The 16,326-nt window shown below is 43.2% G+C and overlaps 1 protein-coding gene across 1 annotated transcript in view; it reads right to left on the reverse strand.

The window, feature by feature from the left end:
• LOC141273766 (protein ELYS-like) overlaps positions 1 to 16,326 on the reverse strand; it is a 111,474-nt gene that overhangs the window by 71,475 nt on the left and 23,673 nt on the right. The window contains exons 9-14 of the mRNA XM_073686104.1: positions 9,278 to 9,410; positions 9,019 to 9,197; positions 7,793 to 7,854; positions 1,041 to 1,169; positions 874 to 964; positions 682 to 771 (exon numbers count right to left, since the gene is read on the reverse strand). Of these exons, the coding sequence (XP_073542205.1) occupies positions 682 to 771; positions 874 to 964; positions 1,041 to 1,169; positions 7,793 to 7,854; positions 9,019 to 9,197; positions 9,278 to 9,410 (684 nt within the window). The remainder of the gene's footprint in view (positions 1 to 681; positions 772 to 873; positions 965 to 1,040; positions 1,170 to 7,792; positions 7,855 to 9,018; positions 9,198 to 9,277; positions 9,411 to 16,326) is intronic.

Here is a 16,326-nt window from a genome sequence, read left to right on the forward strand (position 1 = left end):
AAAACTGACCTAGCAATATGATTCCCCAGATCAATACAAGTACGCAGCTACCAAACATGCAGAGGTTTTGTTTTTTTTTTCCTAAACTGTAAAAAATTTTTTTAAAAAAAACAAAAATATCACTTGTCGCCATTTTCAGAGACTTGTAATGTTTTCATTTTTCGGGATCTGGGGCTGGGTATTGGCTTATTTTTGCGCTCTGAGCTGATGTTGGGTTAGATGCGATGCTTTGATTGCCTCTTATTGCATTTTTTTGCAGTGCTCCAGCATGTATTGCGGAAATGATGATTCTCCTATGAGTGATGGCCACGAGACAATGGTCACAGGATATTCACACTGTCAGGCACGTGGGTCAGCAGACCCCCGGCTGTCATGGCAACCCATTGGCACCTCGCGATCACATGACAGGAGGGATTAAGGACATGCTTGTGGTCGGCAAGTGTTAAATCCCACTATCAGCGATTGTCGGCGGGATTTAACAGGTTAACAGCCGCGGGTGGAGAACCGCTGCATCTGCGGAGGCACTTGATGGCTGATTAAATCAGCCATCAAGTGCAGGGAAAGATGAGAGCTCAGCATGCGATCTCACATTAAAGGCAGGGACACTACCTTTGACATATATATAAGAGCCATTACCACATGTACAGTATATACTTACAAAAAAACAATACAAAAACTTACCAATTCTGTCAAAATTGGTTTTCGTAAGGACCACTTTATCCCACGTCCATTCAAGCACAAAGCGAAGGTTTGGAGCTGACCTGGGTTTCTCTTAAAAGTGAATTACACAAGTCAGAACCAGGTGAGAAAAGTCAAAATAGTGTATTTTGCACAAATAGAAATGTGAATACATTTTTTGTTGTTTACACTTACCTTCTACAATCCATTGCTTGATACAACGAGTTAAAAGACTGATGGAGCTAGTTTCAATGGCAGCTGATAACACAGCTTGTAGCTGTTCTTCCTAGGTATCACATAAAAGCTGTAAAGGCTGAATTTTATAGGAAGTGAAATACAACATGGCAGTAAGGAGAGCTTACCCGAGTCAGGCCGGAAGACTGAACATCAGCAAGTCTTGGAGACAGGAGACCAGCTACTAAGCATCTGTTATAACCATCTGCAATCTCTTCATTCAAAGATGATCCAATATTCTTTAAGTAGTGCAGAGTCTTAAAACAAATAATGCAGTATGATATCTTCACCGCTAGGACAACCACATTGTAACTAAGTATATACCTAGAGTTCACCATCACTTTATATTGGAAATGAATCTACATGAAGCATTAAAAGCACCAATTCATCAAGACTGGCGTTTTTCACGCTTGTCTTGATGGAACACCATAAGCTCATCATAAATTTTACAAACAGGGGGGGGGGGTTGCCAAACTCCGTCTCTCCAACCTTTTGTAGCTGGTAGATTTGGGTGTGAAAATGACAAAAGTTGCTAAATTTTTGAGCAGCCTCGTGTTGTACAAAAATGTTGCGACTTTTCAAAGCTTTTTACACCAGACTTAGAGTGAAGGTTTAGTTACTCATTATAGGGAACCTGTCAACAGGTTTTTACCATATGAGGTAAGACCACCACCTTCCAGCCCTGATATACAGCAGTATAACAATGCTGTATACATGCCCCTAACCCAGCCTGCAAGACAAGTAGGCATTAGTCCTACCGGTAATAGGTTTTCCATGAGTCCATCATGACAATACTATCAGGAGGTCGTCCTTCGTATCCTTGATAGGGACAGGAACACACAAGAGGATAAAAGGCCCTCCCTCCACCCAAACCCCAGTAATTTTCCAAGTACCACACCACGACGGACGCACTCTATTTTATTTAGTTTCCTTCTATCTATGTTACCTTCACAGACGCAGACTGGAATGTTAGGGAGGGAATGTAATAGGTGCTGTCATGATGGACTCCTGGAAAACCTATTATCGGTGGACTAATGCCTACTTTCCAGAATGTCCCTCCTGACATCACCATCAGGAGAATACCAGAGTATACATTCAGGGTGGGACTACTACTTTGAGGACTTTCTTCTGAAGGCCATTTTTTGGCCTGATAGAATGTCCAGTTTATAGTGTCTGCAAAAGATGTTCAGGCTTGTCCATGTTGCAGCTCTGCAAATCTGGTCCACCGAGGCCCCTGCTCGTTCTGCCCGTGATGTGGCTACTGCTTTAGCCAAATGGGCCCTGATGTTATCCAGAGAGGATCTTCCTTCAGACTAACAGGTCAGACTTATCACTGACCTAACCCACCTTGCCAGCACTGTTTTTGATGTCTTTTTCCCCTGGTTTTTGCCTGCAAACTGTACGAACAGGTTAGGGTCTACTCGCCAGTCCTTTGTTGTCTCCAAGTAATGGAGGACTACTCTCCTGACATCCAGGGAGTGAAGTCAGTTCTTGATTATTTTTATGGCCTTGGCAAAAAGAGGGTAAGACTATTTCCTTGCTCATATGAAAAGTTACTACTTTTGGTAAAAAAAAGCTGGATCTAGCCTGACGGTAATGCAGTCGTCTAGAGCCTTAGGTATAGATCGTTGACGATGCTTGTATTTCTCCCATCCGCCTTGGTGTTATTGGTGGTTTAATAAAGTATTGCCACACTGTTTTACTCTCACCCTGTGTTGTCTGAGTAGTATTATGCCCATGAAAGACCCAGTGTCTCCACGGGCTGCAATTTGCACTTTTAGGGTGCTAGCTCTTAGGCCTTTATGAAATCCAGTCTATAGAATCTCTAGTATATTTAGAATGTTAGGACTAGAAATCTGTCAGTTTCTTGATACTGTGCACAATTTTTTCCCCAGATTTTCGTGTATATTGCTGCATGTTACTGGCTTTCTACTATTTTGCATAGTTGATTTGACAGAATCTGAACGATCTTTAGATCTCAAGATCTGCCTCTCAGGATGTAGGTTGGAGGAACTTTACGTTGGGATGGTATATCAGCCCCTGGATCAGCAGATCCAGTCTCTCTGGAAGAACGATTGGATCTTCTAGGGACATTTTTTCAGTAAAGGAAACCAGCTTCTCCTGGGCCAAAAAGGGTAATATTACTATTACCTTGGCTTGGTCTTCCTGTATCTTCCTTAGCACTGCTGGAATTAAGAGCAAGTGAGGAAAGGCATAAGCCAAGTCCATGTCCCATTTCTGGGACAAAGCATCTACCCCTGTTGGCCTGTCTTTTGGATCAAGGAAGAAGAATTTGGCTGTTTGTGCGTTTTTCCTTGTGATGAACAGATACCACCGAGTATCCCATCGATATATTATGCGATGGAATTCTTCCCACTTTAGTTCCCATTCTGACTGTTGCACTGTTTCCCGACTGAGGAAATCTGTCACGGAGTTCTGAGACCCCTTCAGGTGTATTGCACTTACTGATAGTACTGTTTCTTCTACCCACTAAAAAATCTTTCCTGCTAAATCTTGCAGATGGTGATGTCTTGATCCCCCTTAATGTCTGAGGAAGGCCACTGTTGTGATATTGTCCGACAGGATTCTGATGTATTGGTTCTTTAGATCTGCCCGACATCTTTTTAATGTTTCCCAGACTGCCTGGAGTTCTGAGGTTTGATGATCTGGGCAGGTTTTGCCCCTACCAGGTACCTTGTAGGTACTGATCGTTTATATGGACCCCACCAGCCACTGTTGCTTGCGTCAGTGGTGACGGTTACAAATGGAGACAACTTCCACATAATCCCCTTCCGTAGGTTGGCCCTGGAAGTCCACCATGTTAATGACTTCCTGGTTATCACAGACAAGCTTATTTTCTTGTCTAGACCGTCCATCTTCCTGTTTCAGGTTGTTAGAATCTGATGTAGTTGTCTCGAGTGGAATTGGCTCCACTGAACTCTGGGTATCGAAGCGGTCATTAATCCTAAAATTTTCATGCTTTCCCAGATGGAGATTTGTGATTTCCTTCCGAAAGCAAGGACTCTGTCTCTAAGTTTGTTTTTTTGTCTGGTAAAAAGGATATTTTTAGTTTTGAGTCTAGGAGGATTCCTGAAGAGGTTTCTTCTTCTTCCTGGTATAAGATCTGATTTCTTCCAGTTTACAATCCATCCCAGATTTTTTTTATAATCAAGACGGTTGAAGTTATACTGGCTTTAAGTTGCTGGGGTGACTCTGCAATTAATAGGAAATGGTCCAAATACTGGACAATTAATACTCCCTGCTCTCTCAGGAAAGCCATAACTTCTGCCACCAGTTTGGTGAAGATACGTGGGGCTGAGGATAGACCAAATAGGAGGCATCTGAACTGATAATGCAGAATGTTCTCCCCCTTTTTCAGTGCAAATCTTAGATATTTTTGACTGTGAGGGTGAATGGGTACATGATAATAGATCTATCGTACACATTATCATGTTTTATTAGTGGAATCGTTGATCTTATCGACTCCATCTTGAATTTTTTGTATGCCACTGACATGTTTAGAGAATTTAGATTTATAATCGCCCCCCCCCCCTTTTTTTTTTTTTTTAATTGAAAATAGGTTTGAATAGTATTCCACAAGCCATTCTGCTTCTGGCACTGGTATTACTACTCTGAATCCACCAATTTTTCCACATCCGTCATTAGCTTTCTGGAGACCTGCGGGGACTGCGTAGATAGGTGGAATCTTCCCTACGAAAGCTCTTCTGCATCCCTCTGCAATTGATTGGAGTATCCATGGATTGTTGGATACTTCTGTCCATGCTTTAAGTATTGGAGTCTCCCAACTACTCTCTTCGCATCATTGTCTACACGTGCCATTTCCTGCACTGGCAAAGATATTCCTTCTATTACCTCCCTTCGGGTAGCTCCATCTTCCCAGTATATTCTGGTCTTTGATAGGAACGAGGCCTCAGAAAGGATGATACTTTAGGTTTTTCTTCTGGAAACCCCTTTTTTTCCTCTGAGGCTTTTTATACCATATCGTCCAGAACTGGATCGAATACTCAAAGGCCAGAAAAGGGGATGGAACACAGTTTGTTCTTGGAGTGGCTATCACCTGACCAAGTTTTTAGCCATATTGCTCGCCTAGCCATGGTGGAAAGTGCCCCATTCCTTGCGGCAAATCTAATTGACTCGGCTGAGGAGTCAGCCATAAATCCCATTGCCATTTTTAGTAATGAAATGGATTCTAGGACCTCATCTCTGGAAGTCTTCTTCCTCAGATGACCTTCTGATTGCTTTAACTATATATTCATGTACCTTGCTACTGAGGTAGCTGCTATTTTAGCTTTTATTATTGTAGCAGAGGTCTCCCAGGTCTTTTTGAGAAGACAGTCTGCTTTCCTGTCCATAGGGTCTTTCAAACATGATGAGTTCTCAAATAGGGTGGATGCTTTCTTCGCTACTCTGGCTATCGGGATATCAATTTTAGTGATTTGTTTCCATAATTTTAATTGCCTCTGGTTCAAACGGTAGACGTGATTTGAAACTTCTGGGAATAAATTAGTGTATTTTTCATGTCTTTCCACTCCTCTAGTATCATGGCTTTAATATGATTATTAACGGGGAATACTCTGTTCATACGGCTTCTCAAACCTCGATCGTTTTATCCTGTACCGGGGAGGGCTGGTGAGTGTCCTCGACTTTCATGGTGTTTCTCACGGCTGATAGAAGTACATCAGTATCTTCCCAGGAAAAAAGATTTATTTTTATCCTTTGGGGAAACGGAGATAGATCCTTCTCTTTCCTCTTGTTCAGGATCAGAGTAACCTGACAATTCTTCCTCCTCAGAACTAGATTCTTCCCACATTATGGTGCTTATATCAGTCATAAAAGAGGAATGTTCCTCCTTAACCACCTTGGCAATACAGTCAGTGCATAATTGTTTCCCATATGTATCCGGTAGCTTTGTGTTACAGATGGAAAATCATTTCCCTCTTTTCTTAGTGGCCAAAGGCATCACAGATATTTCAGGGATCACCTTGTCCTATAAGAACAAGGGATCATAGAATAAAAATACTAACGAAGACAGATGGAATCAGTAAGTGAAACAGAAAGGGAGTAATCCCCAGATAACTGACTTGTACTGGTGGTTCAGCAGGTGTATCAGAGCGACCAGTGGTTTGTCCTTCCATAGCGGTCATTCTGGATGCACTGGTAACCTCAGCTCCCCTCTAACAATACTTAAATAGTATTATCACACCTGTTTTCCATCAGAATCATCAAAAAGGCATTTCACCTTAAATTTAGGATTTGGCACCATTTAAAAAAAAAAAAAAAAAAAGAAGCAGTGCGTTCCACGGTGGAACGCTCACCGGGCACTAGAGGTCTGCATGTCGCTACCTTTATAACCGGAAGTGCTGCGAATTCAATCTTCAGGACGCATAGGAGTTGCACGCAGGGCTTGAGCAGCGTGAACTGAGAGCCCCCCGAGGGGGAAGCAGTTTTCTTCGGGAGCATTGGCTCAACCGGACAGGCTGAGGGACCCCTTGATCAGCAAGATGTCGGCCTCCGGACCACGGCAAAAGGAAAGAGGAATGCGAAGAATCCCGATCCTCTCGAGCCTGACATCAGGAGGTCCTGATCACTGGAAAATTTGTGGAGGGGTGTCGCTCGTCTTGGTTCGGTGCCTCCCTTCTTGCGATGTCATCCTCCTCCTTGCTTTGCGTGGATGACGCGTCCCGTATGTCATCTATACAGTCCCCTGGCATTGTGCTCCTGTGCACGCCTACTTCTCTGCCCTGTCGAGGGCAGAGCAAAGTACTGCAGTGCATGTGCCGGAACAGGTCAAAGAGCCCAGGTGCATGCACACTGCACTACTGTACTCTGCCCTCATCAGGACAGAGAAGTATGCCTGTGTAGGAGCACGATGCCGGGAGAATCTGTGGATGACGTACAGGACGAGTCATCCACACAAAGCAAGGAGGACAACGACGCTGGACAAGGACGGGCGACACCCCTCGGACCAGACTCGACCGCCACGCAGGGAAGTATAATAAAACATCTTTTTATTGTCTTGCAGGCCGGCTTGGGGGCATATACCCTGCATTATAGAATGCTGTATATCAGGGCTGAACGGTGGTGGCCATATCTTATATGGGACAAACCTTGTGACAGGTTCACTTTAATGACTTCCATTGACAAGCAGAAACATAAATGTTCAGACATTGCATTTTTGCTGCAAATGCTTCTGCCCCAAAACAAAGTGTTGGCAAAAAAAACACTCCGTACAACCGTGCATTTTGTATGTATGTATGTATGTATGTATGTATGTATGTATGTATGTATGTATGTATAGCGTTATTTTTCCCATTCATTTGAGTAGGTGAAAAGTGTTGCAAAAACAAAGTGCATCTACTGTATATAAACTGTTCCAAGAAGATTTAATTATCAAAGGGAATCTCTCAGCAGATTATTGCTACCTCCTCTAAGCAGCCTGATGTAGGCAAAGAGACCCTGAATCCAACGATGTACCACTTTGATTACTGGGCGCAGTAGTAGGGACACAATTTTTAGGTTTAGCAATGCAGCAGAGATGAGAAAGCTGCCCCTGCCCACACCAGGCTCTCTACAGACAGTGAGGTGCTTATCACAGAAGGGGGCTGAGTTGGACGATTGCCGGCCTGCCGGATCCTCACAGCAATGTTAATCAAGGTGATTAAAGTGTAACACCACCACACAGCGTGGACATATGACACCATTGAGTTTAGTGCTTTATCCCCGTCATGCTGTCCTTAATTTACATAGGAAAAACATGCTGACAGATTCCTTTTAAAGAAAAAAATTATAATTTTCAATAAATAAAAATCTCAAGCAAATTTGTCAATTTTAGATAGGAAAGATTTCATTGTTCTTTTACCTCTTTATGAAAGCCAGTGCATGTGATGTGGATAACTCCGGAATTCAACAAGCAAGTAGCATCTTCAATATGACAGAAAACAAAAAAAATATCGTCAGAAAACTCATTAAACCTAAATTAGTTTTTAATTTTTTTAAAAAGTTTAAAATATCCAAGAAATTTCGTTCCACTTCATGATTGTGTTCCACTGGTTGTTGGTTCTTCCCCAAAAAAGTAGAATTTTATATCTTCATGTTTGAAGCCAGAAATGTGGCAAAAGGTAGAAAAGTTCAAGGGGGCCAAATACTTTCACAAGGCGCTGTATGTCCTGCTAATAAGGCGTGGGATGGAGAGATGGCACATCATTCCTACTGATCACAGGTGAGGACGGGAGAGGGACAGACAAGGGGTGCATCATTCCTGATGACAGGTGGGATGGAGAAGTGGCATTTGTTCTTGGTGATATATAGGGATGAGATGTGGAATGGACAGATGGCACATTATTGCTGCTGAAAGGGTGAGGAGGAGATGGGTGAGGTGGAACACTGTACCTGTTTATGACAGGGAATCAACTTACAGTGTCCATTTTAGGACATGATCAGACATCAAAGTCAAACATCAGAATAATGCCAGTTTGAGGCTAAATACCTTGTCTGAGAACTGACTGACATGTGATAAAAAAAAAGTCACTATTCGCTGGGACTTGAACCCAAAACTTTGTCCAGAAGCCAGTGCACTTACCATTGAGCTATTCACTCAATTGATGAAAGAAGTTTTTCTTGGCTTATGAGATCAACCATGAAAATACCCGAGGTGTCTAAAAGTCACTGTGATTCTGATGTTTGAAGAAAGTCAGATATCAGAATCACATATCAAAGTCACACATCATTTATATTTGGCTTGGAGGAGGTATGTGCGAAAGTCCCAATGAGTTGCAGACTGGTTTGCACTGAAAATCATATAACCTAATAGAACGCCTAGATTTATTCAGTGTATAGCTCAATGGCTACTGCACTGGCTTCTAGACAGCTTTCAGTTCAAATCCCAGAAGCGAACAATGACTAATAATGGCACAAAATCAGGGTGCCGAAATAATGCCAGAGCATGTACTATCACAGGGTCAAACTGTAGCAGGAGGGGTACATAAACATTACTATATTAAAATAGGTCTAATTTATATAGGAAAAAATATATATAAATTAATTTACTATTCAAGGCCATCAATAATAATTAAAAATAATCATTACCAAAATTATAGGTGCTTGGAAAGTAGAACTGTTCTGGTGGTGGATATGCAGGCGGAACACCTCTAGTCAAACTACGTTCATGTACAAGAACATCAAAGATGGTGTCATCAGTCATGTTTGTCAAGGCTTCAAGAGACCAAAATGCAACATATGAACAGTTTCTAAGAAACTGACCAGGCCTGTGAGAGAAAGAAAATAATTGGAGTATACAATGAAAGGAATGCCATTACTCTCCTCTCCCACAAAAAAAAAATCTTACATTAACGAATCCGGCATCTGTGCTTGATACCAACGATTTATATCAAACACTCCCATGTAAATTGAAGGCTTATTTTGTCCATACGTATTAACTTGCCAGCTAAATATTGACACACTGGTATCAGGCGATGTAACTGAAAAGAAATCATATTGCTAGAAATATGTACAAAAACATTATTTGCAGTCTATAATAATACCCTAGAGGGCTTTCCATTTCATTGACAAATCTTGAAATAAGTTTTAACCTGCAGGTCACAATTTTTATCAGAAGATTTTAAAACTCCACAAAGTACATGCATATAAGGTACTGCATTTTCAGACAGACACCGTCTTTAAATGGGTTGTCCACTACTTGGACAACCCCATCTCAATCCTTGTTTGGCACAGTAAAATAACACCCATAGGGCAGAGTGAAGCAAGCGCTGATTGGCCGCAAGGATCGTATGACAATGTTATGCGAGCCCTGGGAGACCCCGTGTCGACACCTCGGGAACAGCACCGGCAACAGAGGTGAGTATATGTATTATTTTACAAGGGGAAAACATAGGGATTGAGGAGGGGGTTTCCCCGAGTGGTGAACAATCCTTTTAACTGCAGTATAATAGTAATACATTTTAACTGGATTGGAAACCTTGTGTGTTAGTATCACAAAACCTATTTAGATGTTCTATTGCATGTGTTTTTAATGACGTAGAAGTGAATCTTACATAAAATATTACATATGTTGCATTTGATAAAATACATAATCACTGTTGCAGTTACTTTTCATTAAAATTTGCATCTGTTCTCCTGATATTAAAGGGAACCTGTCACCATGAAAATGCAGTCCTATCTGCAGGCATCATGTTATTGAGAAGGAAAATCAAATTAGATTGATCTATAGTTTACTGAAAAAAAGTTCCGTATAACCCGTATTTTCATCACAAACCTCTGCCTTTTGAGATTTTCTGTCCAGTTGGCGGTCCTATCAGTGATTGACAACTTTCTCTGTACAAGTGTACTTACAGTGATAGATGTCAATCATTGACAGGACTGCCCACTGGACTGAAAGTCTCAGAAAGAACAGATTTAGGTGATGAAAACAGCTTATACTGAATTTTTTTTTTTCACAAAACTATATATCAATCTAATCTGTTCCTCCTCCTCCTCAATAACATGATGCCTGCAGATAGGACTGCATTTTCATGGCGACAGGTTACTTAAAAATTTTCTTTTTTTATTGTTTACAGCTTATTGCCAAAGGAACCGGCCACAAATGCAGTCTAGCAGCAGTAGCCGAACACACACAGTACGTGCAAGCGCTTTACAGTGAACCTGACATCTGACACTTCATGCCCAATCCACTAACTGATCTCAGCCACTGCCTGAATCATGCCACCCTCAGATTGGGCAGCAAGTATCAGATGTCAGATTCCCTTTAATAGCAGGTCATAAGCACTTAATTGAAGCGGTTGGAAAAGATCTAAACATCTTATTCTGAATCATAAAAGGGCGAATCCCAATAAATAAAAAAAAAAACGCAAACCCACATTGGGTAGAGATGAAACTTCTAGATAAAGATGGGTCTGGCTCTGAAGGGTCGTGCTTAAGGGTCTTAATCTGAAATAAGCCGGAAGTAGGCCAGAAGGTAGGAGTAACTATTTACTAATTGTGCCTAGTTTCTCTCTCTCATTCACACTTAAACCTTCATTATGCTTACATACGCCCTTGCTGTCTTTGCACCACTAATCCTTACTCTCCTTCACTATCCCCCAAACCCCAGCACTCTCTAACCAAATAATAATCTCTCCTTCCCGCTTACCCCCTCACCTGACCTCATCTGCACACCTGCTCCTCAACCTCAGATCTATCTATAAACATAAAACAAGCCGGACACTCTCCTTCTCCCAATCCTGGAGCCCCATAATTCACAACTCCCACCAATTCCTCCTCCTATCGCTTCCAACCAACTGCAAACTACCGCAACCTCTCCCAAATAAAACCCGTGCCCCTAACGCCCACCCCCCTGCTCCCTCTCTCTGGAGCACTTTGGAACGCCCACTCTGTCTGCAACAAGCTCTATTTTGTCCACGACCTCTTTACCTCTCAGAGAGGCCCATCTCTCCTTCCTGGGCATCACAGAGACATGGTTGACACACGCCAACACTGTCTCCCCTGCTGCGCTGTGTTATAGTGGGCTCCACTTCACCCACACTCCTCGCCCTGGTAACAGACATGGTGGAGGAGTAGGTCTTTTCCTTTCTACCAACTACACCTTTATCCCTATCCCACCTCTACCCTCCCTTCTTTTGAAGTCCACTCTGTCCGCATCTACTCTCCCTCCAAGTGGCTGTCATACCGACCTGAGAGCCCGGTCACTGCCTTTATTGATCAATTCTCCTCTTGGCTTCTTTACTTTCTCTCTGCTGACATTCCCACAATCAACATGGGTGATTTCAACATCCCCACTGACATTCGCCAGTCAACAGCATCTAAACTCCTGTCGCTTACTTCATCCTTTGGACTTCGTCCTCCTGAGCTACCCACACAGACGGACACACACTAGACCTCACCTTCATCCGACTCTGCTCCCGATCTAACCTCAAAACCTCCCCCTTACCCTTATCTGACCACCATATACTCTTTTTCTCATCCCAGTTCTCCTCACCTGCCACCCATGCCCAGCAACTAGCACACCCCCGCAGAAACCTTGCACATCTAGACACTCGTACACTCTCTGACTCTATTCTACCACTGATATCCATATCCTCACTCCACGACACCGTCAACGCCACTGCTTTCTACAATGCCATTCTCACATCAGCTATTGACTCGGTCACCCTCGACACTCATTCCCCACACTCATCCCATCCCTTACCCATCTCTTCAGCCAATCACTAACTTCTGGTACCTTCCCCGCTGCCTTCATGCATTCCACAATCATGCCCATCCTCAAAAAGCCATCCCTCGACCCAACCGCCTTGTCTAGCTACCGCCCTATATCGTTGCTCCCATTTGCCTCCAAAAGCCTTGTGCAACACGTTCACGCTGAACTTTCCTCTCACTTCTCATCTAACCCTCTTCGACAACTAACAATCTGGCTTCCACCCACACCATTCCACCGAAACTGCCCTTACCAAAATTACTAATTACTTACAGCCAAAGCTGACAATTCTGTTCTCCTTCTTGACCTGTCCTCAGCCTTTGACACAGTAGACCACTGCAAGTCCTACTACAGATCCTCTCTTCCTTTGGCATCAAAAACTTGCCCTATCTTGGATCTCCTCATACCTTTTTAACCGCACATTTAGCATCTCCCACGCTACCTCCTCATCCCGCCCCCACTCTGGGAGTCTCTCAAGGCTCTGTCCTAGGACCACTACGCTTCTCAATCTATACCCTTGGCCTGGGACAGCTCAAAATCTCACTGCTTCCAATACCATTTGTACGCTGATGACACCCAGATCTACCTCTCTGGCACAGATGTCACCGCTCTGCTGTCCAGAATTCCAGCATGTCTATCAGCCATATCCTCCTTTTCTCCTCTTGCTTCCTAAAGCTCAATGTGGACAAAACTGAACTCATCTTTCCCCCATCTTGCGTATCTTCCCCACCTGATATTTCTATCACAATAAATGACGCCACACTTTCCCCAGTACCGGCAATCCGCTGCCTCGGAGTAACCCTTGAATCTTCCCTGTCCTTCAAACCCCATATCCAAGCTCTCGCCACCTATTGTTGCCTGCAGCTCAAAAATTTCCAGAATCCCTCCATCTACTAAACTGGTTGTGCATGCCCTCATCATCTCCCGCCTCGACAACAACAGCATGCTCCTCTGTGGCCTACCTGCTACCACTCTCACACCCCTCCAGTCCATCCTCAACTCTGCTGCGTGACTGGTTCATCTCTCGCATCGCTACTCCTCCGCTACCCCCCTTTGCAAATCTCTTCACTGGCCCCCAATTGCGCAGAATATCCAGTTCAAACTACACTGACCTACAAAGCCATCCATAACCTTTCCTCTCTGTACATCTCTGAACTAATCTCCCGATATATTTCCTCACGTAATCTCCAGTCCTCCAAAGGCCACCTCCTCTCCTACACACTAATTCGTTCCTCACCCAATCGCCTCCAAGATTTCTCCCCATCCCATGGAATTCTGTGCCTCAACACGTCTGATTAGCCTCCACATTTGGATCCTTCAGACGGAACCTGAAAACCCATCTCTTCAAACAAGCTTACAGCCTGCCATGACCTTGCTTGCTGCAACCTCAACACCAAAGCTACTGCAACCACCCCCAACCTACTGTCTCCTTCCCCGTTCCTGTAGAATGTCAAGAAATCCCTGCCTATGTGCTTATTATTCCCCTAAATCCCCGCCTCTGTTTAGTTATCATATCCCCCCCTCCCCTGCACATCACAGGGCCCTGTGACAAATATACATATGGATAGAGATATAGATATATATATACATACACACATACATATATTATATATACAGTACAGACCAAACGTTTGGACACACCTTCTCATTTAATGATTTTTATGTATTTTCATAACTATGAAAATTGTACATTCACACTGAAGGCATCAAAACTATGAATTAACACATGTGGAATTATATACTTAACAAAAAAGTGTGAAACAACTGAAAATATGTCCTATATTCTAGGTTCTTCAAAGTAGCCACCTTTTGCTATGATGACTGCTTTGCACACTCTTGGCATTCTCTTGATGAGCTTCAAGAGGTAGTCACCGGAAATGGTTTTCAATTCACAGGTGTGCCCTGTCAGGTTTAATAAGTGGGATTTCTTGCCTTATTAATGGGGTTGGGACCATCAGTTGTGTTGTGCAGAAGTCTGGTGGATACACAGCTGATAGTCCTACTGAATAGACTATTAGAATTTGTATTATGGCAAGAAAAAAGCAGCGAAGAAAAACGAGTGGCCATCATTACTTTAAGAAATGAAGGTCAGTCAGTGCGAAAAATTGGGAAAACTTTGAAAGTGTCCCCAAGTGCAGTTGCAAAAACCATCAAGCGCTACAAAGAAACTGGCTCACATGAGGACTGCCCCAGTAAAGGAAGACCAAGAGTCACCTCTGCTTCTGAGGATCAGTTTATCTGAGTCACCAGCCTCAGAAATCGCATGTTAACAGCAGCTCAGATTAGAGACCAGGTCAATACCACACAGAGTTCTAGCAGCAGAGACATCTCTACAACAACTGTTAAGAGGAGACTTTGTGCAGCAGGCCTTCATAGTAAAATAGCTGCTAGGAAACCACTGCTAAGGACAGGCAACAAGCAGAAGAGACTTGTTTGGGCTAAAGAACACAAGGAATGGACATTAGACCAGTGGAAATCTGTGCTTGGTCTGAGGAGTCCAAATTTGAGATCTTTGGTTCCAACCACCGTGTCTTTGTGCGACGCAGAAAAGGTGAACGAATGGACTCTACATGCCTGGTTCCCACCGTGAAGCATGGAGGTGGTGTGATTGTGTGGGGGTGCTTTGCTGGTGACACTGTTGGGGATTTATTCAAAATTGAAGGCATACTGAACCAGCATGGCTACCACAGCATCTTGCAGCGGCATGCTATTCCATCCGGTTTGCATTTAGTTGGACAATCATTTATTTTGTCAACAGGACAATGACCCCAAACACACCTCCAGGCTGTGTAAGGGCTATTTGACCAAGAAGGAGAGTGATGGGGTGCTACGCCAGATGACCTGGCCTCCACATTCACCAGACCTGAACCCAATCGAGATGGTTTGGGGTGAGCTGGACCGCAGAGTGAAGGCAAAAGGGCCAACAAGTGCTAAGCATCTCTGGGAACTCCTTCAAGATTGTTGGAAGAAAATTTCCGGTGACTACCTCTTAAAGCTCATCAAGAGAATGCCAAGAGTGTGCAAAGCAGTCATCAAAGCAAAAGGTGGCTACTTTGAAGAACCTAGAATATAAGACATATTTTCAGTTGTCTCACACTTTTTTGTTAAGTATATAATTCCACATGTGTTAATTTATATACACACACACATACATACACACACAAATATATCTATCCATCAAACTATACACTGTAGCTCACAAATCAGTTATATGGATGTCTGGCACAAAAATACCACTGCTAAGTGCCACATTGCGTAACTGCAGGGCAGTTTGATTAGCACATATGCATATATAGTAGCTCTATATAGCTACTCCACTGACGTCTCAACCTCAGTCACCTTACTGATTTAATAAATGTAACCAGGGCTGTGGAGTCGGTCTCCATTTAGGTGGAGTCGGTATAAAATGGACCGACTCTGAAAATATATAATAAATTGAGTACAGTAGTATAATGCAGGATGTGCTGTAAATGTTTTCCTAAGAATTTGGGAAAGTTATGAAATGTCCTATAAATGTCTTTTCTATTCCTGATCTAAGGATCTGGGCTTTTAGTTGAGATGAATCTGTGCTGCACTTTATGTACACGCTCAGTAGTGAGGCCGTGCTGTGGAGTCGGAGGTTTAGCTTACCATGTTGGATTTACCAATCTGTCGGCGTTGCACCTCTGCCCTCAGCCCTGTGTACTCTGCCCATCTCCTGGCATGAACAAATGTCACATGACCACGGCAGCAATTATGGGATATTTGTATGTTAAGAGACAAGCGGGGAACAGAAGGCTAAAAACAGAAGAGCAACATCATATTGCTTTTTTTCACCATTATTAATTTAGATAGCAACTTGGTCCATTATTAAAGGGAATCTGTCACCCCCTGGCCCTTACCTGACCTCTAATATTGGCATACAGGTGATAGAAATGTAAATGTATACCTACCGCTATGGCCCAGAGTAGAGGTCTAGTTGATTTAAAATGTCTTTTTATTCAATCCGTATACTGATGCTTGGGGTGAAGAAATCCCCGCCTACTTTGTGAATTACAATGTTACCCAACCCCACTCCCCTGCATGTGACGTGCAGTCTCATCTTCCAGGTCCTGCGCACGCTCACCTCACCTTTAAAGGGAATGTGTCACCCCCCTGGGCGATATCAGACCTCTGGGCATAAAGGACTTTAATCAATTCTTTTTTCC

This window comes from Phyllobates terribilis, unplaced genomic scaffold, assembly GCF_046119375.1.
Source record: "Phyllobates terribilis strain yellow unplaced genomic scaffold, ASM4611937v1 Scaffold_5__5_contigs__length_657084704, whole genome shotgun sequence".
Classification (NCBI taxonomy): Eukaryota; Metazoa; Chordata; class Amphibia; order Anura; family Dendrobatidae; genus Phyllobates; species Phyllobates terribilis.